Below are 27,822 nucleotides of genomic sequence, written 5' to 3' on the forward strand. Positions count from 1 at the left end.
TATGTATATATATTTAATTTGAGGTAATTGAAATATAATAATTTCAAATAAACTAGGTAAACAATTTTAAATTAGAATCATCACAGTTTTTCAAGGCGTTTTAACTATTTTTCCAAAACCCTTTTTATGTAAAAGGATATACTTTAAAATATCATATTAGTCCTACTAAAAAGGTAACAATTTTAAGTAAAGATACAAAATGCAGAATCGAATTTATTTCAATATAAATAAAAGATCAAAATTAACTAAAAATACATTATTAAGATAAGATTATCATAGTAACTAAAGGCTAAAATCCTTTTTATTTAAGAAGAAAAATGTTTAAAAATATCATATTAGTCTTGCAGAAAAATACAAATATCCTTCAAGGCTTATACCATATTTTTCAAGGACCTCCGCATTTAAAGAAATAAATATAATCCCTTTTAAAAAATAAAAAGTATATATATTTATTTTGATTTAACATTTGTGGTAAATATATTCGTTGCGATTTTATTTCGGTAGCTCTACAATTCTAAGCCGAACCGTAGACACTTATGGCAGCAATTTAAATTGGGCAAATCATTTGATGCAGCTTAATCCGCACATATGTGTGCGTACGTGAGGATGTCGATGGGATTCTTGAGCGACCACGATTGGCTGACTCCGATGGCGGCGGCAGGGCGGGGAGACTTTAATGCGATTTAAGATGACCAGCGGATTGGGATTGGGCGGGCACTTGGCTTTTGTGGGTGGCAAGCCAACCGCGAGACCTTCACGGAATGCAATCCGCCGGATACGACGCTCCAGGGCCGCATCCCACTTGATCTTATTTGTATACAAACACTCGGATGGCAGCCGAGCTGGGTAGCAAAACTGTGCGATATGGTATCGCTGCCCGGGATATTGAAAAAGTATGTATTTCAATGTGGTCTTAAGGCATATTTTGAGAATGCACATGACTTTATCCTTCGCTTGGGCTTGCCACTGACTTGGAAAATTGTTTTCATCCATTGCCAAAAAGAACAAGAGCTGGGCAGTGAGTAAATTTTCATTGCATATATAGTCTGTAAAATCTTTTGGCAAGCTTTGGCATATTTAATTGCACGGCCAACACTGCGTATGAGTGATAAGCCATTTAAACGGCTGCCTTTTTCGCTATTTCATTGGATTTCATTTGCCATTCCTGGAGCTCAGAGTGCATTAATTAATAACAAATACTTGACAGCGCTGGCTCGTAAATAAATAATCCCTAATAGCACAGTGCGCAGAGGAGTGTCTTGCATATTAATAAAAGCATTATTGATTACGCAGTCATTTTGCAAATTTATAATGAGGAATATGCTACTTTTTCAGTATACATAAGCATGTTTTCCGCCATGTTCCTTCGGAAAATCAGACTTTCTTCACCGCCTGAAAGGTGCACTTGATTGAGTTTCGATTTGCAGGGAGCCCGCGGTATTCGATACCTTTGACCTTAGTATTTAGCGGCTAACACGGATCGTTTAGTGCGCAGACTTGCGCACTTTCCTCCTCATTTTCCAGTTAGTGGCTCTTTTCGGGGCTGCGTTTCATAAGCAACTTTTCATTTGCTTTCATCCGACTGCTGCATAAATATTTAGATTCAATTCAAATTGCTTTCCACTTGCAGAAACTCGCTGGCCCTCGTCCTTGGTCCTTGGTCCTCGCTCCTTAGTCCTTTCTCCTGCCGCTTTGTTTGTTTATTTGCTTTGTTATTTCGCTCGGGCTTCCACTTCTGCTCGAGCTTTATGCGGACGATTGGCAACAAAAGCTGCCAATTTGTATTTCAATTAAATTTGAATGTATTTGTGGGCACTTGGCTGCTGCTTTCGCCTTGCTTTCCCCGGCTTTCCCCGGCTTTCCCCGGCTTTCCCCGAACTTTCCCCGCCTCCCCCTCGTTCTGGCCATGTCTTTTTCTTAGCCGCCTCGCGAAGCCGCTTCTTCATCTGCTCCTTGCCTAAAAGGTACTGCGCAAATGTCTGGGTATATTCATTTTGTCCACTTCGGAATGAAATATATTTAAATTCTACAGCTAAGTACACCACTGCGTATGATTGATAAAACGTAAGTGTTGTGGCTGGCATTATGCAAATAAGGCCCAGAATGAGGCGTGTCATGCCTCGTTGAGATCGTAGTTTGATTTCCTTTTTATTGGCATTCAAATCTGACAATATTTAAACTTTTGAGATTTTTTTACAAAGTACAAAGGAAGCGAAAATGGGTCAAAAAGTTAATTTTCTTTAAAATGATGCAGATTGAAAGTTAATTTAGCAAGCTTACCAAAACAGTAAGTCTCTTAGGTGTACGCCTTGATTTGGCAAAGTTATGATGGAAAAACCGGAAAGACAAATCGTATTTTTGAAAAAAATCGGAATCCATTTTTTTGCTTTAAGAATTCAGTTTTTGGCTGCTGAATTAAAAATAAGAGTCCGAATGGAGAATGTCATACCCCGTTGAGCTCGTGGCTTAATTTCCGGTCTATTGGTATTCATTTTATTTTTTGAGATTTTTTTCAAAAGATTATGATAATTCCCCATAAATAAATTCCTAAAATAAATTCTCCCAAATGTAATGCAGATCGATAAGAAATTTAGCAAGCTTTCCAAAACCGTCAGTCCTTTTGCTGTACCCCTTTATTTGCCTAAAATACGATTGAAAAACCACAGAAAAATATGTTTTTTAGACTTAAATCTGAAATCTAAAAAAACAAAACATAAATAGCAATAAAAATAAACAACTCTAAAAGGGTAATAATATTACTTTTTTGGCACACTGTAATATTGATTTAACTCATGTTGATCCTCAACTCTGAATCTATTAGTATCTTTTTAAATTTTGCAAATAAAATTTCCCAACTACGCGGTATCTTCGAGTCGAGAGCCCGCTTTCTTGACTACAGCTTGCGCTGGAAACTTAAATCCATCACAGCGGCGTGGCAGGGGGAGGGAACTTTCCAGGAAAAGGGGTTTGGGCGGCCCTCACCCACAGTGAGGCGACGGACTGTGGAATTGCCGCCGCCAGCCAAGTGTCAAAATGGCGCTTCCAAGTAATTTACTTATGTCTAAACAACTTTTATTGTTGTTGCCGTTGCGCCGCTTGTTAACGCGTTGTTCCTGCCGCCATTGGTGTTGTTGTTGCTGTTGCTTTTCTGGGGCGTTGAAAAGCGTTTAATTAACTAACTGCTCCCCATATAGCCGCCTTTAGTTTTCGGCAAATATTTGCCAATGCCCCAGCCCCTCGGAAGCAACGCGACGGCGCCTCAATTAGCGTGGCGAAGTAAATCTATTTTAAATTGATTTTGCGTTGCCTGATTAAATTGAGTCTGCCCCCCGAGTGCCACGCCCCCTATCCTTTCGGGGCTTGTCCTTGCGGTGTATAATTTCATTTTTTAATCCGCCCCCCCTCAGCCCGCGCGCTCTTTTAGCCAATTACAAAACGCTGGCGGGCTTCATTCCGTTCTCAAATGTTGCCATGTGGAACAGTTCGCAACTCATTAAAGTCGCACAGGGGGGGGGCGGGGATGAGCAATCGGTGCACTGAGAACAAATTGATGGCCATTCGGTTTTATTATCAGCGATTCGGGCCTCAAATAGTTTCAGAAGTTTCACTTGAAATTTGCCTAACTTTCGGCACAGCCATAAAATCCTTTTGAAAAGAGTTAAATATAAAATAAACTTTGGACATACATTTAAATAACTTAAGATAATTAGAGAGATTTTAATTTTAAACTTTTTTTTTGATCAACTTGAATTATGTCTAACTTTTGGCCATTATATTTTCCTATATTTCCCTAATTACAATTTTGTATTTTCATCACAGAATATTTTTAAGCATTTTTTTTATATCAATTTAAGGTATTAGTTGGTATAAATGAATTGCTTTTTGATAACAAATTAGGTGTTTTAAAAAATTAATTTTTTAAGTAGATTCAATAATTTTATTTTCATATTTTACTGCTTACAAAATTCTTTAACTCTGGGTATTTCGATCTTAAACTTTGTGATAAAGGTCATTTTTACAATATCGCAATAAAAGTAATTATAGTAAAAAATACAGAGCTTAAAATTTTGTTAAATTTTTTTTTGTTACCGCTTAAACTATAAATATTTTATTGCCAAAATGAATTTCTCCATGTGTAGCAGCATCAGCATTTGTGCGGATTTATTTTGGCTTCAAAATTTTCTATGCAAAATTGAAAATTCGTTTCAGTCTGTCATTTTGGGGGGGCGGTTGGGAGGTGGGCAGGTTGGCTGCTCTGAGTTGCATGGGTGGTGGGAGGGTGGTGTTCAGGAGGGGTTCACATCCAGCGATGAACCAACGAAGCAGCCAAGCAACCACTCCCCTGATTTGGGTCAACTATGGTATGTGGCGCACATTAAAAGGAAAACCATTTGGAAATCGGGAATCATCAGCCGATCCATCCTGCGTCCTCCAAGCCGCCAATGCTCCATGCAGCATCCTGCCCCCTGCATTCTACATTCCACGCTTTCTGCGTTTTCTACATTTTCCATCCTGCCATTATCGCATCGCCAGGCGTTCGAGTGCAATGCATCAAGTGCCCAAGTGCCCAAGAGCCCAAAAGGGTCGTCCACTCGTCCGGCATCGAAGAATGGAAAAAATTCCGAATCGAGGGCGGCAACGGTTAGGGGGCGTGGACGGGCCAGGGGGCAGGGGGCAGGGGTCACACTTCCATTGAGTACTTTCCATTTGAAACTCATTAGTGAGAGTTCAGCTGGGTCGAAAGTGGGAGTTTTGCCAGTGGAGGATGTGAAGAATGTTGTGAAATGTGGGCTGGAGGCGGGGTCGGGTGTTCGGGGGGTCATGTGAGCCTGGGGGCGTGTCAATGTCTTCGTTTCAGCCAAATTGAATCAAGCATGTGTGTGTGGGTGTGTGTGTTTAAGCCAAGTGCAGCTGCACGTGTGTGTTGGCCATGCAAATGTTGAGCCATTATTAAGTCACTAAAGCGCTCTGCTAGGGGCGGCTATATTGGTCAAGACCCGCCAGACCTCGGCCATTCCTCTAGTTCTTCTGCTGGCCTAGATTTCATTAACAGCAGCGCATTAATTAGTGACATTTTTTCCCTCCGCTGGCAGCTAACGTTGATTACATTTTGAACTTTATGTGAAGAGCAGAAGCCGAAGCTTAGATATTCTTATATAAATTATATTTCAAACTAAATATGTTTTTCATACGCCAAATATATGATATATTTAAATATCATGACATAAGTATAAGAAAACAAAGACTTTTTGGAAAATAAATACATATTAAAGGGAAATATTTAATTTAACTTATGTTTTTTCCATTTTTGGATTATATACTGAGTATCATTGGGATAATATTTTCAAAATATAATTCAAGTAATAATGTTCAATAAAGAATGATTCCACAAAGAATGATTCCCAATCATAGAAAAACAGACAATAAAGTATTTTTGGGATGGAAAGCACTTTAATTTTAAGAGGCAATATTTAAAATAATGTATATTCGGTTTTTTTTTATGTTTTTCTATTATATTCTGAATAATATTTTCATAAGATAATACAAATAATTATATCCAATGAAGAATGCTTTCAAAAATAACAGTTCCCTAATCATATAAAAATAGAAAACAAAGCATTTTTGGATTGTAAAAAGATACATTTTAATGGGGAATATATAAGTTATATTCATTTTTTCTCATTTCCACATTATAGTTCTAAAATCATAAAAATAATATATTCATAATATAGTATGTATAATAATATTAAACAAGAAAGGATTAAAAAAATATAGTAAAAATCAGTTTTGAAATAGAAACCAAATTTAAGGGGAAATTTGTGAAATACCTTGGAAATATATTAAATGCATATATTTTGATTATTGTCTTCATATCATTGGGATAATTTTTTGAAAATAAATAATATTTTACCCTGTACCCAACAAGCACTTGGGGAGATCCGGGGAAAAGATAGAAAATCAATCATTTTCAAAACAGAGCTCAAAACAGAGCTCAATTTGAATGGGAGTCCCCGAATACAGGGGAAACCCCAGGATTGTTCTTGGAAAACACGCTGGGCACATAGACTGTTATGCAAATGCACAAACACACATGCATATGGCTCAGCCCCCGACATTTGTACATTTAATTCAATTCAGTTACATTCCATACATTCTCGTCCGCTGGTCTATTACAATTTTTTCCTTTTTTAATTTATATTTCATTTCCATTTCTTGCCGGCGCATCCCAAGAGGGTAGCTGTGGCAGGCAACCACGGGGTGGGCGCATGTGAGCGGGGATGCTGCATTAGCACAAAGGCGGCAACATGGGCAGACAACAGTTGCTGCTAAAATAATTCAACCAGAGCTCGGACTCCGGGGGCAGGGCGGCGTTGGTGCGGCGACCACTTTCATATGCACAGACAAGCGGCAACATGAACAACACGAAACCCACACATGTGGGCATGCACTGAGAGGAAATCGCAGTGTTTTGAGTGCAATATGCCCCTTTTTAACCCTCACACTTACAAATTGCACAATTACACAAAATTAAACAAGGTAAGCTCTGTTTACCTTAACCTTTTTTTCCTTTTTATTTCAGGTTTATTAATAATTTAAGAATTTAAATTACACTTTACTAAAGTATATATTAAAAGTTTATTTTACCTTTAAGAAGTAATAAATTAATGCCGTATTTGCTCCTGTTTTTCTTTGTGTGTACATATGGCGGGGGGCCGACCGAAAACTTTATGTGTCAGTTGAAAGTATCTTGGAGATACTTTCTTGCCTCCTTCTTAGCCATGAATCCGCCCCCAGCCCCTGTGGCTTTTGGCGCAGCAACCGCCACAATGTCATTAACCAAATGAATGGCTGACACTGCAGATTCGAATGACTGGAACCGGTAAGAGGGTGGTGGGAGGAGAGGGCCACGTTAAGACTGTGATGTCCTTTTCTTGTGATTAAGTCGGTTACCCACAAGTCTCCCCGGCAGCAGCAGCAACAGCAGCCCGCCCCCCATTCGAATCCCATTTCCATTCCCAGCCCCATTCCCCCGACCACTTGCCGTTTAGACGGAGATTACCTACTGACTTGTTCCCCTGACCTTTCTCTTGGCCTGGCCTAAACAAACCTAAAACAAAATGAAGAGTCCAAAAAGAGCGAGTTGATAAGGGAGCAGATACCCTTTGTTAGCCACTGTTAATGTTGATATAGATATCGATTTTTAAATATTTAAAAATGCATACAAAATATATGACCTTAAAAAATGCATACATAGGTGATTTTTATATTAAATATAGAGGTATTGGTATATACATATCCTATAATATCTATTTTTTTTGTTAACTAGTTTAAACTGGATTGAATTGTTTGATATTTTTTATACAATTAATTCGTATAACGTTTTTATTTATTAATTACAATTTCTGGCTTTAAAACATTTTCTACGTTTCTCGCAACTCTATTAAGAAATGGAACCTAAATTATAGGAAAATATGCTATATTTCCAGCTTTGTTTATTCATCTAAAGTGCAAATTCCCTCAAACACAACCGAAATTACAGGGTATTTGGCAGGAGGGAATATTTTGTTTGGCCCAAGTCCCACTGCCTTTGCCTTTGGCGATGGTCAAATGAGGCTCGCAGGAATGTTAGTGATGACAACAACTTAATGGAAATAGCTGCACATTTATAAGTGACAACTTTGTCGCTGTGTGCGTGCTCCTGTGTGCCGGTGTGTGTGCGTATCTCTATCTGTGTTTCTAGCTCAGTGTTAGCCCTGCCTGTGTTGGTGTATCCAGGACCCTAAAGAACGTGTTATTTATGGTCAAGGCGTGGCAGACAAATGGCCGGCATATGCATGCTGAGATAGACACTCTCGCCAGCACACACACTGTCACAGACAGAGAGATGCCAAGTAATAACTAACGGTAAATTAGTTTGCAAACAGAGTGCAAAAAAGGCAGCAAAATAGCAAAAGGAAAATTGCCCAAAGATGAAACCTAATTTACCCAACACGCACACTTTCACCGGGGCACATTGATAAAGTTTCCTCCTAACACACCACCCGCCGCCCATTTTCACCAGTCGCCCCTTCTGCTTTCTTTTTTCCTGGTTTTGCCACTTCTCAGATCCAAGTTTACGGGACAAGTGCCATGTAGCCATGCACATCAAGAGGACTTTAGATACTTCATAAAACCAGAACCAGTTGGGTGGACAGATTGGCTCTGAAGACCCTTGAGTTAAGGTTCTCGATTTGAGATAACAGATATCAAATGGCCGAGCTATAAAACTAAAAAAAGCTTTCAGTTACGAAGTTCAGCTAAGACTAAGATAATATATAAAAAATGTAGTTAATATGTACAGGAATATATAAATGATAGAGATAGATAGATAGATAGATAGATAGATAGATAGATAGATAGATAGATAGATAGATAGATAGATAGATAGATAGATAGATAGATAGATAGATAGATAGATAGATAGATAGATAGATAGATAGATAGATAGATAGATAGATAGATAGATAGATAGATAGATAGATAGATAGATAGATAGATAGATAGATAGATAGATAGATAGATAGATAGATAGATAGATAGATAGATAGATAGATAGATAGATAGATAGATAGATAGATAGATAGATAGATAGATAGATAGATAGATAGATAGATAGATAGATAGATAGATAGATAGATAGATAGATAGATAGATAGATAGATAGATAGATAGATAGATTTCAGATTTTAGGCAAAAAAATGGATTTTGTTTGTGGTTTCTTGATCGTAGTTTGGGCAAATCAAGGCGCACAGCTAAAAGACCGACGGTTTCGGAAAGCTTGCTTAATTTGCAATCGATCTGCATTATTAAAAAAGGAATCTATTTTTTGACCCATTTTTTCATTTTTTGTAAGGGGGTATATCATGATTTTTTGGATTTCAGATTTTAGGCAAAAAAATGGATTTTGTTTGTGGTTTCTTGATCGTAGTTTGGGCAAATCAAGGCGCACAGCTAAAAGACCGACGGTTTCGGAAAGCTTGCTTAATTTGCAATCGATCTGCATTATTAAAAAAGGAATCTATTTTTTGACCCATTTTTTCATTTTTTGTAAGGGGGTATATCATGATTTTTTGGATTTCAGATTTTAGGCAAAAAAATGGATTTTGTTTGTGGTTTCTTGATCGTAGTTTGGGCAAATCAAGGCGCACAGCTAAAAGACCGACGGTTTCGGAAAGCTTGCTTAATTTGCAATCGATCTGCATTATTAAAAAAGGAATCTATTTTTTGACCCATTTTTTCATTTTTTGTAAGGGGGTATATCATGATTTTTTGGATTTCAGATTTTAGGCAAAAAAATGGATTTTGTTTGTGGTTTCTTGATCGTAGTTTGGGCAAATCAAGGCGCACAGCTAAAAGACCGACGGTTTCGGAAAGCTTGCTTAATTTGCAATCGATCTGCATTATTAAAAAAGGAATCTATTTTTTGACCCATTTTTTCATTTTTTGTAAGGGGGTATATCATGATTTTTTGGATTTCAGATTTTAGGCAAAAAAATGGATTTTGTTTGTGGTTTCTTGATCGTAGTTTGGGCAAATCAAGGCGCACAGCTAAAAGACCGACGGTTTCGGAAAGCTTGCTTAATTTGCAATCGATCTGCATTATTAAAAAAGGAATCTATTTTTTGACCCATTTTTTCATTTTTTGTAAGGGGGTATATCATGATTTTTTGGATTTCAGATTTTAGGCAAAAAAATGGATTTTGTTTGTGGTTTCTTGATCGTAGTTTGGGCAAATCAAGGCGCACAGCTAAAAGACCGACGGTTTCGGAAAGCTTGCTTAATTTGCAATCGATCTGCATTATTAAAAAAGGAATCTATTTTTTGACCCATTTTTTCATTTTTTGTAAGGGGGTATATCATGATTTTTTGGATTTCAGATTTTAGGCAAAAAAATGGATTTTGTTTGTGGTTTCTTGATCGTAGTTTGGGCAAATCAAGGCGCACAGCTAAAAGACCGACGGTTTCGGAAAGCTTGCTTAATTTGCAATCGATCTGCATTATTAAAAAAGGAATCTATTTTTTGACCCATTTTTTCATTTTTTGTAAGGGGGTATATCATGATTTTTTGGATTTCAGATTTTAGGCAAAAAAATGGATTTTGCTTGTGGTTTCTTGATCGTAGTTTGGGCAAATCAAGGCGCACAGCTAAAAGACCGACGGTTTCGGAAAGCTTGCTTAATTTGCAATCGATCTGCATTATTAAAAAAGGAATCTATTTTTTGACCCATTTTTTCATTTTTTGTAAGGGGGTATATCATGATTTTTTGGATTTCAGATTTTAGGCAAAAAAATGGATTTTGTTTGTGGTTTCTTGATCGTAGTTTGGGCAAATCAAGGCGCACAGCTAAAAGACCGACGGTTTCGGAAAGCTTGCTTAATTTGCAATCGATCTGCATTATTAAAAAAGGAATCTATTTTTTGACCCATTTTTTCATTTTTTGTAAGGGGGTATATCATGATTTTTTGGATTTCAGATTTTAGGCAAAAAAATGGATTTTGTTTGTGGTTTCTTGATCGTAGTTTGGGCAAATCAAGGCGCACAGCTAAAAGACCGACGGTTTCGGAAAGCTTGCTTAATTTGCAATCGATCTGCATTATTAAAAAAGGAATCTATTTTTTGACCCATTTTTTCATTTTTTGTAAGGGGGTATATCATGATTTTTTGGATTTCAGATTTTAGGCAAAAAAATGGATTTTGTTTGTGGTTTCTTGATCGTAGTTTGGGCAAATCAAGGCGCACAGCTAAAAGACCGACGGTTTCGGAAAGCTTGCTTAATTTGCAATCGATCTGCATTATTAAAAAAGGAATCTATTTTTTGACCCATTTTTTCATTTTTTGTAAGGGGGTATATCATGATTTTTTGGATTTCAGATTTTAGGCAAAAAAATGGATTTTGTTTGTGGTTTCTTGATCGTAGTTTGGGCAAATCAAGGCGCACAGCTAAAAGACCGACGGTTTCGGAAAGCTTGCTTAATTTGCAATCGATCTGCATTATTAAAAAAGGAATCTATTTTTTGACCCATTTTTTCATTTTTTGTAAGGGGGTATATCATGATTTTTTGGATTTCAGATTTTAGGCAAAAAAATGGATTTTGCTTGTGGTTTCTTGATCGTAGTTTGGGCAAATCAAGGCGCACAGCTAAAAGACCGACGGTTTCGGAAAGCTTGCTTAATTTGCAATCGATCTGCATTATTAAAAAAAGAATCTATTTTTTGACCCATTTTTTCATTTTTTGTAAGGGGGTATATCATGATTTTTTGGATTTCAGATTTTAGGCAAAAAAATGGATTTTGTTTGTGGTTTCTTGATCGTAGTTTGGGCAAATCAAGGCGCACAGCTAAAAGACCGACGGTTTCGGAAAGCTTGCTTAATTTGCAATCGATCTGCATTATTAAAAAAGGAATCTATTTTTTGACCCATTTTTTCATTTTTTGTAAGGGGGTATATCATGATTTTTTGGATTTCAGATTTTAGGCAAAAAAATGGATTTTGTTTGTGGTTTCTTGATCGTAGTTTGGGCAAATCAAGGCGCACAGCTAAAAGACCGACGGTTTCGGAAAGCTTGCTTAATTTGCAATCGATCTGCATTATTAAAAAAGGAATCTATTTTTTGACCCATTTTTTCATTTTTTGTAAGGGGGTATATCATGATTTTTTGGATTTCAGATTTTAGGCAAAAAAATGGATTTTGTTTGTGGTTTCTTGATCGTAGTTTGGGCAAATCAAGGCGCACAGCTAAAAGACCGACGGTTTCGGAAAGCTTGCTTAATTTGCAATCGATCTGCATTATTAAAAAAGGAATCTATTTTTTGACCCATTTTTTCATTTTTTGTAAGGGGGTATATCATGATTTTTTGGATTTCAGATTTTAGGCAAAAAAATGGATTTTGTTTGTGGTTTCTTGATCGTAGTTTGGGCAAATCAAGGCGCACAGCTAAAAGACCGACGGTTTCGGAAAGCTTGCTTAATTTGCAATCGATCTGCATTATTAAAAAAGGAATCTATTTTTTGACCCATTTTTTCATTTTTTGTAAGGGGGTATATCATGATTTTTTGGATTTCAGATTTTAGGCAAAAAAATGGATTTTGTTTGTGGTTTCTTGATCGTAGTTTGGGCAAATCAAGGCGCACAGCTAAAAGACCGACGGTTTCGGAAAGCTTGCTTAATTTGCAATCGATCTGCATTATTAAAAAAGGAATCTATTTTTTGACCCATTTTTTCATTTTTTGTAAGGGGGTATATCATGATTTTTTGGATTTCAGATTTTAGGCAAAAAAATGGATTTTGTTTGTGGTTTCTTGATCGTAGTTTGGGCAAATCAAGGCGCACAGCTAAAAGACCGACGGTTTCGGAAAGCTTGCTTAATTTGCAATCGATCTGCATTATTAAAAAAGGAATCTATTTTTTGACCCATTTTTTCATTTTTTGTAAGGGGGTATATCATGATTTTTTGGATTTCAGATTTTAGGCAAAAAAATGGATTTTGTTTGTGGTTTCTTGATCGTAGTTTGGGCAAATCAAGGCGCACAGCTAAAAGACCGACGGTTTCGGAAAGCTTGCTTAATTTGCAATCGATCTGCATTATTAAAAAAGGAATCTATTTTTTGACCCATTTTTTCATTTTTTGTAAGGGGGTATATCATGATTTTTTGGATTTCAGATTTTAGGCAAAAAAATGGATTTTGTTTGTGGTTTCTTGATCGTAGTTTGGGCAAATCAAGGCGCACAGCTAAAAGACCGACGGTTTCGGAAAGCTTGCTTAATTTGCAATCGATCTGCATTATTAAAAAAGGAATCTATTTTTTGACCCATTTTTTCATTTTTTGTAAGGGGGTATATCATGATTTTTTGGATTTCAGATTTTAGGCAAAAAAATGGATTTTGTTTGTGGTTTCTTGATCGTAGTTTGGGCAAATCAAGGCGCACAGCTAAAAGACTGACGGTTTCGGAAAGCTTGCTTAATTTGCAATCGATCTGCATTATTAAAAAAGGAATCTATTTTTTGACCCATTTTTTCATTTTTTGTAAGGGGGTATATCATGATTTTTTGGATTTCAGATTTTAGGCAAAAAAATGGATTTTGTTTGTGGTTTCTTGATCGTAGTTTAAGCAAATCAAGGCGCACAGCTAAAAGACCGACGGTTTCGGAAAGCTTGCTTAATTTGCAATCGATCTGCATTATTAAAAAAGGAATCTATTTTTTGACCCTTTTTTTTCATTTTTTGTAAGGGGGTATATCATGATTTTTTGGATTTCAGATTTTAGGCAAAAAAATGGATTTTGTTTGTGGTTTCTTGATCGTAGTTTGGGCAAATCAAGGCGCACAGCTAAAAGACCGACGGTTTCGGAAAGCTTGCTTAATTTGCAATCGATCTGCATTATTAAAAAAGGAATCTATTTTTTGACCCATTTTTTCATTTTTTGTAAGGGGGTATATCATGATTTTTTGGATTTCAGATTTTAGGCAAAAAAATGGATTTTGTTTGTGGTTTCTTGATCGTAGTTTGGGCAAATCAAGGCGCACAGCTAAAAGACCGACGGTTTCGGAAAGCTTGCTTAATTTGCAATCGATCTGCATTATTAAAAAAGGAATCTATTTTTTGACCCATTTTTTCATTTTTTGTAAGGGGGTATATCATGATTTTTTGGATTTCAGATTTTAGGCAAAAAAATGGATTTTGTTTGTGGTTTCTTGATCGTAGTTTGGGCAAATCAAGGCGCACAGCTAAAAGACCGACGGTTTCGGAAAGCTTGCTTAATTTGCAATCGATCTGCATTATTAAAAAAGGAATCTATTTTTTGACCCATTTTTTCATTTTTTGTAAGGGGGTATATCATGATTTTTTGGATTTCAGATTTTAGGCAAAAAAATGGATTTTGTTTGTGGTTTCTTGATCGTAGTTTGGGCAAATCAAGGCGCACAGCTAAAAGACCGACGGTTTCGGAAAGCTTGCTTAATTTGCAATCGATCTGCATTATTAAAAAAGGAATCTATTTTTTGACCCATTTTTTCATTTTTTGTAAGGGGGTATATCATGATTTTTTGGATTTCAGATTTTAGGCAAAAAAATGGATTTTGTTTGTGGTTTCTTGATCGTAGTTTGGGCAAATCAAGGCGCACAGCTAAAAGACAGACGGTTTCGGAAAGCTTGCTTAATTTGCAATCGATCTGCATTATTAAAAAAGGAATCTATTTTTTGACCCATTTTTTCATTTTTTGTAAGGGGGTATATCATGATTTTTTGGATTTCAGATTTTAGGCAAAAAAATGGATTTTGTTTGTGGTTTCTTGATCGTAGTTTGGGCAAATCAAGGCGCACAGCTAAAAGACCGACGGTTTCGGAAAGCTTGCTTAATTTGCAATCGATCTGCATTATTAAAAAAGGAATCTATTTTTTGACCCATTTTTTCATTTTTTGTAAGGGGGTATATCATGATTTTTTGGATTTCAGATTTTAGGCAAAAAAATGGATTTTGTTTGTGGTTTCTTGATCGTAGTTTGGGCAAATCAAGGCGCACAGCTAAAAGACCGACGGTTTCGGAAAGCTTGCTTAATTTGCAATCGATCTGCATTATTAAAAAAGGAATCTATTTTTTGACCCATTTTTTCATTTTTTGTAAGGGGGTATATCATGATTTTTTGGATTTCAGATTTTAGGCAAAAAAATGGATTTTGTTTGTGGTTTCTTGATCGTAGTTTGGGCAAATCAAGGCGCACAGCTAAAAGACCGACGGTTTCGGAAAGCTTGCTTAATTTGCAATCGATCTGCATTATTAAAAAAGGAATCTATTTTTTGACCCATTTTTTCATTTTTTGTAAGGGGGTATATCATGATTTTTTGGATTTCAGATTTTAGGCAAAAAAATGGATTTTGTTTGTGGTTTCTTGATCGTAGTTTGGGCAAATCAAGGCGCACAGCTAAAAGACCGACGGTTTCGGAAAGCTTGCTTAATTTGCAATCGATCTGCATTATTAAAAAAGGAATCTATTTTTTGACCCATTTTTTCATTTTTTGTAAGGGGGTATATCATGATTTTTTGGATTTCAGATTTTAGGCAAAAAAATGGATTTTGTTTGTGGTTTCTTGATCGTAGTTTGGGCAAATCAAGGCGCACAGCTAAAAGACCGACGGTTTCGGAAAGCTTGCTTAATTTGCAATCGATCTGCATTATTAAAAAAGGAATCTATTTTTTGACCCATTTTTTCATTTTTTGTAAGGGGGTATATCATGATTTTTTGGATTTCAGATTTTAGGCAAAAAAATGGATTTTGTTTGTGGTTTCTTGATCGTAGTTTGGGCAAATCAAGGCGCACAGCTAAAAGACCGACGGTTTCGGAAAGCTTGCTTAATTTGCAATCGATCTGCATTATTAAAAAAGGAATCTATTTTTTGACCCATTTTTTCATTTTTTGTAAGGGGGTATATCATGATTTTTTGGATTTCAGATTTTAGGCAAAAAAATGGATTTTGTTTGTGGTTTCTTGATCGTAGTTTGGGCAAATCAAGGCGCACAGCTAAAAGACCGACGGTTTCGGAAAGCTTGCTTAATTTGCAATCGATCTGCATTATTAAAAAAGGAATCTATTTTTTGACCCATTTTTTCATTTTTTGTAAGGGGGTATATCATGATTTTTTGGATTTCAGATTTTAGGCAAAAAAATGGATTTTGTTTGTGGTTTCTTGATCGTAGTTTGGGCAAATCAAGGCGCACAGCTAAAAGACCGACGGTTTCGGAAAGCTTGCTTAATTTGCAATCGATCTGCATTATTAAAAAAGGAATCTATTTTTTGACCCATTTTTTCATTTTTTGTAAGGGGGTATATCATGATTTTTTGGATTTCAGATTTTAGGCAAAAAAATGGATTTTGTTTGTGGTTTCTTGATCGTAGTTTGGGCAAATCAAGGCGCACAGCTAAAAGACTGACGGTTTCGGAAAGCTTGCTTAATTTGCAATCGATCTGCATTATTAAAAAAGGAATCTATTTTTTGACCCATTTTTTCATTTTTTGTAAGGGGGTATATCATGATTTTTTGGATTTCAGATTTTAGGCAAAAAAATGGATTTTGTTTGTGGTTTCTTGATCGTAGTTTAAGCAAATCAAGGCGCACAGCTAAAAGACCGACGGTTTCGGAAAGCTTGCTTAATTTGCAATCGATCTGCATTATTAAAAAAGGAATCTATTTTTTGACCCTTTTTTTTCATTTTTTGTAAGGGGGTATATCATGATTTTTTGGATTTCAGATTTTAGGCAAAAAAATGGATTTTGTTTGTGGTTTCTTGATCGTAGTTTGGGCAAATCAAGGCGCACAGCTAAAAGACCGACGGTTTCGGAAAGCTTGCTTAATTTGCAATCGATCTGCATTATTAAAAAAGGAATCTATTTTTTGACCCATTTTTTCATTTTTTGTAAGGGGGTATATCATGATTTTTTGGATTTCAGATTTTAGGCAAAAAAATGGATTTTGTTTGTGGTTTCTTGATCGTAGTTTGGGCAAATCAAGGCGCACAGCTAAAAGACCGACGGTTTCGGAAAGCTTGCTTAATTTGCAATCGATCTGCATTATTAAAAAAGGAATCTATTTTTTGACCCATTTTTTCATTTTTTGTAAGGGGGTATATCATGATTTTTTGGATTTCAGATTTTAGGCAAAAAAATGGATTTTGTTTGTGGTTTCTTGATCGTAGTTTGGGCAAATCAAGGCGCACAGCTAAAAGACCGACGGTTTCGGAAAGCTTGCTTAATTTGCAATCGATCTGCATTATTAAAAAAGGAATCTATTTTTTGACCCATTTTTTCATTTTTTGTAAGGGGGTATATCATGATTTTTTGGATTTCAGATTTTAGGCAAAAAAATGGATTTTGTTTGTGGTTTCTTGATCGTAGTTTGGGCAAATCAAGGCGCACAGCTAAAAGACCGACGGTTTCGGAAAGCTTGCTTAATTTGCAATCGATCTGCATTATTAAAAAAGGAATCTATTTTTTGACCCATTTTTTCATTTTTTGTAAGGGGGTATATCATGATTTTTTGGATTTCAGATTTTAGGCAAAAAAATGGATTTTGTTTGTGGTTTCTTGATCGTAGTTTGGGCAAATCAAGGCGCACAGCTAAAAGACAGACGGTTTCGGAAAGCTTGCTTAATTTGCAATCGATCTGCATTATTAAAAAAGGAATCTATTTTTTGACCCATTTTTTCATTTTTTGTAAGGGGGTATATCATGATTTTTTGGATTTCAGATTTTAGGCAAAAAAATGGATTTTGTTTGTGGTTTCTTGATCGTAGTTTGGGCAAATCAAGGCGCACAGCTAAAAGACCGACGGTTTCGGAAAGCTTGCTTAATTTGCAATCGATCTGCATTATTAAAAAAGGAATCTATTTTTTGACCCATTTTTTCATTTTTTGTAAGGGGGTATATCATGATTTTTTGGATTTCAGATTTTAGGCAAAAAAATGGATTTTGTTTGTGGTTTCTTGATCGTAGTTTGGGCAAATCAAGGCGCACAGCTAAAAGACCGACGGTTTCGGAAAGCTTGCTTAATTTGCAATCGATCTGCATTATTAAAAAAGGAATCTATTTTTTGACCCATTTTTTCATTTTTTGTAAGGGGGTATATCATGATTTTTTGGATTTCAGATTTTAGGCAAAAAAATGGATTTTGTTTGTGGTTTCTTGATCGTAGTTTGGGCAAATCAAGGCGCACAGCTAAAAGACCGACGGTTTCGGAAAGCTTGCTTAATTTGCAATCGATCTGCATTATTAAAAAAGGAATCTATTTTTTGACCCATTTTTTCATTTTTTGTAAGGGGGTATATCATGATTTTTTGGATTTCAGATTTTAGGCAAAAAAATGGATTTTGTTTGTGGTTTCTTGATCGTAGTTTGGGCAAATCAAGGCGCACAGCTAAAAGACCGACGGTTTCGGAAAGCTTGCTTAATTTGCAATCGATCTGCATTATTAAAAAAGGAATCTATTTTTTGACCCATTTTTTCATTTTTTGTAAGGGGGTATATCATGATTTTTTGGATTTCAGATTTTAGGCAAAAAAATGGATTTTGTTTGTGGTTTCTTGATCGTAGTTTGGGCAAATCAAGGCGCACAGCTAAAAGACCGACGGTTTCGGAAAGCTTGCTTAATTTGCAATCGATCTGCATTATTAAAAAAGGAATCTATTTTTTGACCCATTTTTTCATTTTTTGTAAGGGGGTATATCATGATTTTTTGGATTTCAGATTTTAGGCAAAAAAATGGATTTTGTTTGTGGTTTCTTGATCGTAGTTTGGGCAAATCAAGGCGCACAGCTAAAAGACCGACGGTTTCGGAAAGCTTGCTTAATTTGCAATCGATCTGCATTATTAAAAAAGGAATCTATTTTTTGACCCATTTTTTCATTTTTTGTAAGGGGGTATATCATGATTTTTTGGATTTCAGATTTTAGGCAAAAAAATGGATTTTGTTTGTGGTTTCTTGATCGTAGTTTGGGCAAATCAAGGCGCACAGCTAAAAGACCGACGGTTTCGGAAAGCTTGCTTAATTTGCAATCGATCTGCATTATTAAAAAAGGAATCTATTTTTTGACCCATTTTTTCATTTTTTGTAAGGGGGTATATCATGATTTTTTGGATTTCAGATTTTAGGCAAAAAAATTGATTTTTTTTTTGGTTTTTTGATCGCAGTTTGGGCAAATCAAGGCGCACAGCTAAAAGACCGACGGATTCGGAAAGCTTGCTTAATTTGCAATCGATCTGCATTATTAAAAAAGGAATCTATTTTTTGACCCATTTTCTCATTTTTTGTAAGGGGGTATATCATGATTTTTTGGATTTCAGATTTTAGGCAAAAAAATGGATTTTGTTTGTGGTTTCTTGATCGTAGTTTGGGCAAATCAAGGCGCACAGCTAAAAGACCGACGGTTTCGGAAAGCTTGCTTAATTTGCAATCGATCTGCATTATTAAAAAAGGAATCTATTTTTTGACCCATTTTTTCATTTTTTGTAAGGGGGTATATCATGATTTTTTGGATTTCAGATTTTAGGCAAAAAAATTGATTTTTTTTTTGGTTTTTTGATCGTAGTTTGGGCAAATCAAGGCGCACAGCTAAAAGACCGACGGTTTCGGAAAGCTTGCTTAATTTGCAATCGATCTGCATTATTAAAAAAGGAATCTATTTTTTGACCCATTTTTTCATTTTTTGTAAGGGGGTATCATGATTTTTTGGATTTCAGATTTTAGGCAAAAAAATGGATTTTGTTTGTGGTTTCTTGATCGTAGTTTGGGCAAATCAAGGCGCACAGCTAAAAGACCGACGGTTTCGGAAAGCTTGCTTAATATGCAATCGATCTGCATTATTAAAAAAGGAATCTATTTTTTGACCCATTTACTGAATCGTTTGCAAGTGGAAACGCAGTATGCTTCATTCCTGAGGTCCTCCATCTCTGACATGTGGATTTCTGATCACTTTGGCTTGTTTTCCGGCTTTTCCCACTTTTCCGCTGGCTCCTTGGCCGATTTCGCTGGTGGCATCAAATAACCCAATGCGAGCATGTTCGATGGCGGTTTTCCCTCCGCTCTTCGCAGCCTCATCCTCATCTGCATCCACTGTCCTTTTGCCAACTGCACTCGTTTGGACACCGCTGTTATCCCCTTTCCAGTGGGTATTCTACCATATAAATTGGTTGTTTTGTTGTGGATAGAAAGTTTGCCACAGCGCATAAGTATTTGCAAAAACCTTTTTCATTTGCATCAACAGCCAGGATAAACTTTCCCAATTCATTATTACCGCCAGATCTGAAAGTTGATTGTTTTATTCAATTTGCTCAGCTATTGTTATAACTTGGGTTTTCAGAGATAAAAACAAAATGTTAAAGGTGTTTAGAAGAGGAAATAAAAGCCATATGCAGTTTAAAAATGCTCCTCTATCTAAATTGTTTATGGCTTTTACAGTCTTTTTAATAGTGAACATGAGGGTGAGCAACCATTTAGGCTGTAGAAAGTTAAGAAATTATAAAACTGGTTAGGAATTATTATTGTTAAAAGAAAATATTAGAATGATTTCAATTATGTGTCTATTAAATGTTATTTTTATACTGATACAAATCTAGTTTTGAACATTGTTTTTAGTGAAAACTAAAATGAATTGTATTATTTTTTTTATTAAATGCTTTATAATATTAATAAAATTATGGATTATGTTTGGTTGAACTAAAGAAAATTAATAAATAATTTTTGTAAATTAATAGAATAAACCTATAAATATTTATTAGGCTTTTTAAATGTTAATAATTGTTGTAAATTAAATTAATTCTATGAACTAAGGGGTACTCTCGGATTCGAGTACACCCCAGTGTTTGGCTATTTTTTGGGTTTTATCAATTTTGTTTAGGGCTGTGGCTTTGCAGCTTCGCTCTTGGACCGGTTTTGCCGCTTTTTGCCGCTCTGGGCCGTTGTGTGGCCACGCGTTGGCGGTTTTTTGTCGGCTGCCTGGCTGTGGCCACACATGTGCCACCGCCCCCTTTGACCCCCGACCCCTGTCCCCCGCCATCCCCCTCTCCCGCGCCCTTGGTGCGTGGTCAGCTTTATTAGGTTCAAGTTGCATGGGGGAACTTTGGGCTGTTCCCGCTGTTTTGCGTGTGCCTTTTAATTTATTTATCAGAGGCCGCAGTGGCCGCCGCAGTTTTGGGCCTTCTCGTTGGGGTTTTTTTGTTTTTTGGTTTATGTTTTTTTTCTTCTGCTGCCGGTGGTCAGAGCGTCATTTGGCCAAAACGTGGCCATGGCAATTTGGCGGCTTTGTTATTTATGCAACAGCCTGCGGCGGTTTACGTTCACGTGCGTTTTGGCCACGTTTTCGCCCGGTTCTAACACATGCAACACCCGTTTTCCGCTTCCACCTAAAATTCTGGATGCCAAATGTCGCCTTGGGGGCCTGTCCATATGCCACGCGAAAAGCCCGCAAAAATCCAAACTAAATTAACGCACAAAAAGCATTCCCCGTTTTTTCCCCACTGGTGTTGGGTCTTTGTGATCGCTTCCGCAGGATTCAAAAGTTCCTTGAAGTTGACAAACCAATCCAAGGCAATTTTCCGTTGGCTTACTTGCCATTTTACACTTGAAAAATATTTAATATAAACTTTTGTTCTTTAAAGTTTTAAGATACAATTTTCTTGTCTTTACTTTTAATACTGTAGCTTTACTAAAAATAATCTTATTTTCGGTGTACTGAAAAACCAAAAGCTTCGAGAAAAAATTGTTTTTGTTTGCCTTTGAAAAGTTTGACAGTTTGGCCATTTAACTTGCCTTCGAGTTATGAGCAAAACGTTGCTGGGACATCGGTTTTAATTCTTGGCCACTTATCCCTCTGCCCCTTCCAAAAACTAAAAAAATCACCCCCTTTCCCCGGTGGCATTAACGATTCATAGGGCTTAGAGCTTAGTGCCGGACATCCAAATGGATTATCGACTTGAGAGTGTCATTACTCAATGTGTCACGGCAGTTGCTGAACGGCCCCCACTGCCTACGCCCCTCCAGTAAACCACTGTACATAAGCAACTATTTGTGGGTATGCAGTATATATACTCGTACTTCTACCACCTTGCCCAAGATCGTTCGTCATCGTAATCACTCGGGGAATCATCATCGAAAGGTGGCGCAAAGTGGTTGCCATAAATAAGCGTTATGATAAACTAAACGTGCGCTCGTTTGTTCTGGACAATGTGCGAATTAGGTGTGATTTAGTGATGGGAAGGGTACAGGTTCAGGGGACCTTAATTTCAACATTTTTTTATGTAAATGTACCTTTTAAATCAAGATACATTAAAACCACTGAAAAAAAACTATATGTGGAATTACATAACATATGAAAGTCCTTATTTAACCCTATAAGCTATTACTATAACTCTTCATCTAAACAGATTTTCTAGTATTTTCGAAACCCTTGTGACACTAAATTACTTAATTAACTAAAGTTTAATTTATGCAAAAGAAGTTAGTGCCACCTGCAGTGTCTCCCCAAATATGTAGCCTGAATCTAGAATCCAGTACCAATTACAATATGCACCGAAATATAAAATGCATAGCCTTCTTAAATATGTACCTATTAATAGTATTATATAGTCAATATAGTACCTAGTACAATATGTACCTTAATAAAAAATCCAGTGCCTTTTAAAATCGAAATCTAAAATAATAAGGAATATATAAGGAATACAGTACCCTTAAATACACCTATTTAAATCTGAAATGCAGTACCTGTATATACTCGTACCTAAATCCAGAGATCCAGGTACACTTGCCTAGATAACTCCCATCACTAGGTATCTGAGTGTGTGTCCGTGGGCGTGATAGGAAGTCTATCAAAATGCCAATATCGTGTATGTGTGAGCGAGTGAGCAGTGCGCCCAATAAATCCTCAATAATTTATATAGAGCCCCGGCCGCATTTCTGAGGTTTTTGGGTGGGTGGCACGGGCAAATGGAAGTGGCTGGCCTTGGCGAAAGCGAAATTGGTTCAAATATTTGTCTCAATCAAGGGGGAGGCGCGACAATGCCGCAGTGCTTTGCAGCTGATAAGTAGGCAACACTTTTGGGCACGGGCTATAATCACATTGTAAGCCCCATTAAATGTATCTAAACGTTGTGCTTGTGGCTCTGTAAAATATGATGTTTTAAGTGGACAAAGTACCAAGAATAGAGGATAATGGCACCCCCGACAATTGTCCACTGCTCACGTCGAACCATTTCATAACGCAGGCTGACAGGCGAGAAGAAAGGGGTGGGTGGTTGGCTTAAGCAAAAGGAGAAGGGCCACAAGGACGCAGTCAATTTATATTATGAGCCAATGTCCTGGACATGGCAATCGAACTGGACAGATGAGGGCGCGGATAATGATAAGTGATAAGAGTAACAGGAACAACAACGACAGCAGGAGCAACGACAGCCAGCGGACATGCACAAAGGAATCCAATAAAGTGTTAAGTGGGGCAGCCAAAAGGGGGCGGAGAAAGTGCGGAGAAAGCACGAACATTTCATTCCCCAGATGCTTTTGCGTCACTTGAGCGGCAATTTGAATGAACGAATGGGATTCGGAATGCGAATGGTAAAGGGAAATGCTGGAAATGCGACAAATGAGGGGGAGTTGTGAAAGGGGGAGGGGGTTGTGAAAGGGGGCGGTGGTGGTGAAAGGGGCGGGGGTTGGTTAAAACGACGGGCAACTAAAGCCAAATCGTCCCCGGGCCAAACCAATTGACGATTTGTGCATATAACATTATTATAATGACATCATCCCGGAGCGCCTGTGGCAGCCCATCGTCCAAATGCAAAAATTACACTGACACAAAAATATGTTTGCTATTTTAACAACTGCTTTCAATCGTTTCATTGCGAAACGTTTTTTAATATATTCAAAGAAAAAATGTCCGTTTCTATAAGGACAAAACCTGTATGAAGTCCAATTTGAAAATCTTTTTTAATTCTGTTTATAAGCTAGTGGGATTTTTTTTAATTTCGTTTTGGGGCTGCTTAAATTTTGTTTTATATTTATTCTTTTGAATTCTGTTTATAAACTAGTGGGATTTATTTTTTTACATTTTTTTTTGGGCTGCCTAATTTTTTTTTTTACATTTATTCTTTACGAAAAAAAAATTGTATAAAATATTATTCATGAAAATGTTGAGTACTTTTAATGAAACTTGATTTTCTTTAGTGATGAAAACAACGTAAGACAGGAAAAATAATTTAGGTAACAAAACTCAGAAGCCGCTTAGGAAGCCTTTCTCACAGTGTAGTTTTGAGGAGCACTTTGGCATGTTCGATGGGGACGGAACTTCCGGGAATCGCAGTGCGGGGCTGTCGGGAAATTGGACATGCCTTCAAGTGCCGTTCGTTCGCATCCAGTAAATAATAAGAAAATTCCTGTGCGCTTTGGCATTTCCGCGCCAACGTCCTCATCATTCCCGTCATCGGTCCGGAGACACAAAACTATGCGGCGCGGCCCCAAAGGCTCCAACCCAGCAGTTCGCCCATCAACAGGAAAAACAAAAAGAGAAAAGTACCAACCGTTCACAGGATGAGCGGAGCGTCAAAGTGGCATTTCAAGTTCAAGCGGGTTGGAAAAATCGAAAAAGTTTTCGATTGGATGAGGGGCGAACACAACCGAGAGGCAGTCGAGCAAATGCAATAAACTTTGAGTTTATTAAATTTTATCACACTTATACCGCCGACGTGCGGACTCTATGTGTGGCCGGGCAATTGTTTGCCGGGAATCAAATTGCCAAAAGGCCAAGTAAAAAGTGTAAATTTCGGCCAGGGCGGCCAGGACGGCCCAATCAATGCCAAATCAAATCAACTGGGGCGGCTCCACCGCCTGAATCTACAATGAACTCGCAGCCCTGACCCTCGAACCCACACCAATCTACAGAAATGAGCGAAACAAATTGAATTACCTAGGAAGATATGGTTACACTTATACGTATGATATGGCGATTAAATGGGAGGATGAAGCGCAGGAGGAACTCCAAGACGATTGGGGTATAATCTAATTGTAAAATAAAAAATACTTTTTTTTTGTGCAATTTTTTTGTTTTAAATATTTTATTTTCGCTAAATGCAGTACAGAGGAAATTCCAAAATGAGTGGAATAAAACAAAAAGTAAAAAAAATTAAAAAACAAAAATTTTAACTATCCTATTCTTATAAAATTAAAATTCGTTTGCATTTCATGAGGCCTTCTAAATGCCAATCCAGAACTACCTGGCAAATAATTAACAATCAACCAGCCAATTATGAGTTGGACTCGTTTAGCACTGGCTTTGAACTCCCATTCCCGCAGAACAATTGCCAAATGGCAAACGATGGCAGCGGAACAGCAAAACCGATTTGTTTCGCATTACCAAACTTTCGCCGGAGAAAGCAAGGGGAGGTGGTGGGTGGAGGGGAGGAGAAAGGCGGCTTGGGTTACGGTTCTCCAGTTCCGGTTCGTTGGGGTCTTTGCGGTTGGGCCGAAGTGCCTGTGTCTGTGTGCCGCTTGTAGAAGTGAAGTGAGACATATGTACAGTAACAAATCAATTTTAGTGGCAAACACACACAGGTTTGGGGTGGCAAGCGGGGGGGTGGGAGGTAAAAGGGGGGTGGTGGATGGCGCCAAACCCGTTTTGGGCCATATTACTTCCGCCGAACTTGATTGAACTGCTCTGTTCGGACAGCGAGCGAGCGGAAAGCGAAATTCATCAACGCACCATTGCCCGAAATCCTTTGGCCCCCCCTTCCACCGGCACCCATGTCACATCCCAGCCCCCCTCAGGCCCCTCGACTGCCCGACACCCCGACACCCCGACACCCCGCCCCGTGTAAAAAAACCACGGACCCCTGTCACTTTTGATTGTAATCGAGTGTTTTTATTGTCGCTCTCTCGCTCTCGCCTTTGCTCTGCCTTCTGTGTCTTCATCTGGCTGCACTGGGAGAAATTTAAGTGGCCTCCGTGAAATCTTAAATAAATAAGGTACTACTAAATGAATTTAATGAAAAGCATAATGTCTGCCCTTTAGTATTTGATAATTTATATCAAAAACCCAACTATCCATAATCAATACTTATTTGTTTTATTTCGTTTAGAAATTTTGATAAACATTTTCTTACATGTAAATTATTAATGTACTATATTGTTTATAATTTTAAAAAATACTTTCTTAAATTCTGGAACATTTTTCACATTAATTATTATTAAATATTAAATTATTCTCTTCATAATTCTTGCTTTATTATCCCAGTTTTTTAACAACAATTACATTCTTTTTTCTTTCCATAAGTATGGTTAAAATTTTATCTTGACTTAAATTTATAAGGAATCAATGAAGTTATTATTTTAATATATTTCTTTTTTTAACCACTCTTTTTTCCTGTGTCTGCGCACTGACAAACAGTTTGATATACTTTACGGACTGCGCTGCAAAGCCACAGCCACATCCACATCCAGAGTCCTGGCCATGGTCTCAGCCTCATCCTCAACCTCATCCTCATCCTCATCCTCATCCTCATCCTCCTCCTCGTCGTCCTCGATCTCGGCGTGTGTTTGCCAATTGGATTTGACATTTTATTGGGTTTTCCTTCGCTCTCGTTACTGCCGCTCCACTGGCTGCACGATTGCTGTTGTTGTTGATATTGTTGCCGTAATTGATGTGCCTGATGTGCTGCCGTTTCGACCAAGTCGCTGCCAACATAAATCCACGCTGTCCCCCGTTGCCAAGTGCCTTTACTCCCTGGATTCCCCTGGATTTCCCAGGATTCCCCTGGTCTTCGCTACCCGGACATCACGAGTTCCTGAGGGTTATGAGGGCTTATGGAGCGGGCAGTGGATGAATTGAAGTCGCGTGGCTCGCTTTTATTTGGGTAATTAGTACAAGGCAACTTGATTATCGCGCCATCTCCACGGATGCACAGTGCCCCGGATTGGTAACCAAGGCAGCCAGAGCCGGCTTAATGGCCGGCAATAACTCGACTTGGACGTGGACTGTCCAGGAGGACAGGACACCCAGGACTCGCAGGACAACGGGGAGACTGAGTAACAGGTCGGATAACACCGACAGCATCGGGTCCCGCGGAACACTGGCCCTGCAGCTGGGCTATCCAATCGCAAACAAAACCGTGGCCCCATTCAATCCGAGCTGCCCTAATTAATAAACTGAACTAGCACCCTTCCACGGGCTGCTGGTCCCCAACAAAACAAAGACGCACCCCATTAATCTGGGAGCAGCTTCCCCGTGGCAGCAATCTGAACCTAAATTATACTTACATTACTTAACGAAAAACATTGGCCATTCATTTCGGTCACCTTAATTTTTGGAAATTAATTAAGGAAGGCTTAACCATTGATGATAACAAATAAATCGTTATTTTAAACAAAAAAAATATTAGAAAAGAACAAAATATTAGAATGAAACAAAACAATCGTTCGACATTTATACCTAAAAGAAAAAAACGGATTTTCTTGTGGTTTTTCAATCGTAGTTTGGGCAAATAAAGGTGCACAGCTTTGTTGATATATTTTCCCATACATTGCTCATCTTAGATTTAAGTTAACTTCAACCTCAGTGATAAATGAAGAATCAAAATATAATCTTTTAATTGATTTCATTTACTTTCTTGACCTCTTTCTCAGGTTTGTCGGACACAAAGCTGCACGAGATCTACCTGGACGACAAGGAGATCAAGTTGAGCTGGATGGTTGACTGGTACAAGCAGGAGGTGCTCTTCCACCTGCAGAATGCGTTCAACGAGCAGCACCGCTGGTTCTATCTGGGATTCTCGAAGCGTGGCGGCCTGGCGGATGCGGATATTTGTTTCTTCGAGAACCAGAATGGATTCTTCAACGCGGTCACCGACACGTACACCAGTCCGGATGGGCGCTGGGTCAGGCGGGACTACCAGCAGGACTGCGAGGTCTTCAAGATGGACGAGTTCACGCTGGCCTTCAGGCGCAAGTTCGACACCTGCGATCCCCTTGATCTGCGACTTCATGTGAGTTTACTTGAGTGAACTTACATACTTCAAATACACAGGGGAAAAATTTATAAGATATTCGGACTATTTTCTTGAATATATATCGCTCTTGCACAGAGTGATTTCAAGCGCCCTTTGGCTTCTTTTCGATTTAAGATACTTTTTAAAGAGATAAATTTTAAGAAGAACCATTTCTCAAAAAAATGTATTCAAAGTTCTCTTTGTCCTTTTGCTCTAATTTTTTATTTCGGAGATTATTATTTAATACTGATATCTTGCTCTTACTTAAA

At 37.6% G+C, this 27,822-nt stretch overlaps 1 protein-coding gene across 3 annotated transcripts in view; it reads left to right on the plus strand.

Annotated features, from left to right (window-relative positions):
- LOC108021873 (tyramine beta-hydroxylase) overlaps positions 1 to 27,822 on the plus strand; it is a 44,400-nt gene that overhangs the window by 11,633 nt on the left and 4,945 nt on the right. For all 3 annotated transcript variants that reach the window (XM_044093576.2, XM_044093577.2, XM_050885736.1), the window contains exon 3: positions 27,192 to 27,550. In XM_044093576.2, the coding sequence (XP_043949511.1) occupies positions 27,192 to 27,550 (359 nt within the window). The remainder of the gene's footprint in view (positions 1 to 27,191; positions 27,551 to 27,822) is intronic.

Source organism: Drosophila biarmipes, chromosome X (genome assembly GCF_025231255.1).
Source record: "Drosophila biarmipes strain raj3 chromosome X, RU_DBia_V1.1, whole genome shotgun sequence".
NCBI lineage: Eukaryota > Metazoa > Arthropoda > Insecta > Diptera > Drosophilidae > Drosophila > Drosophila biarmipes.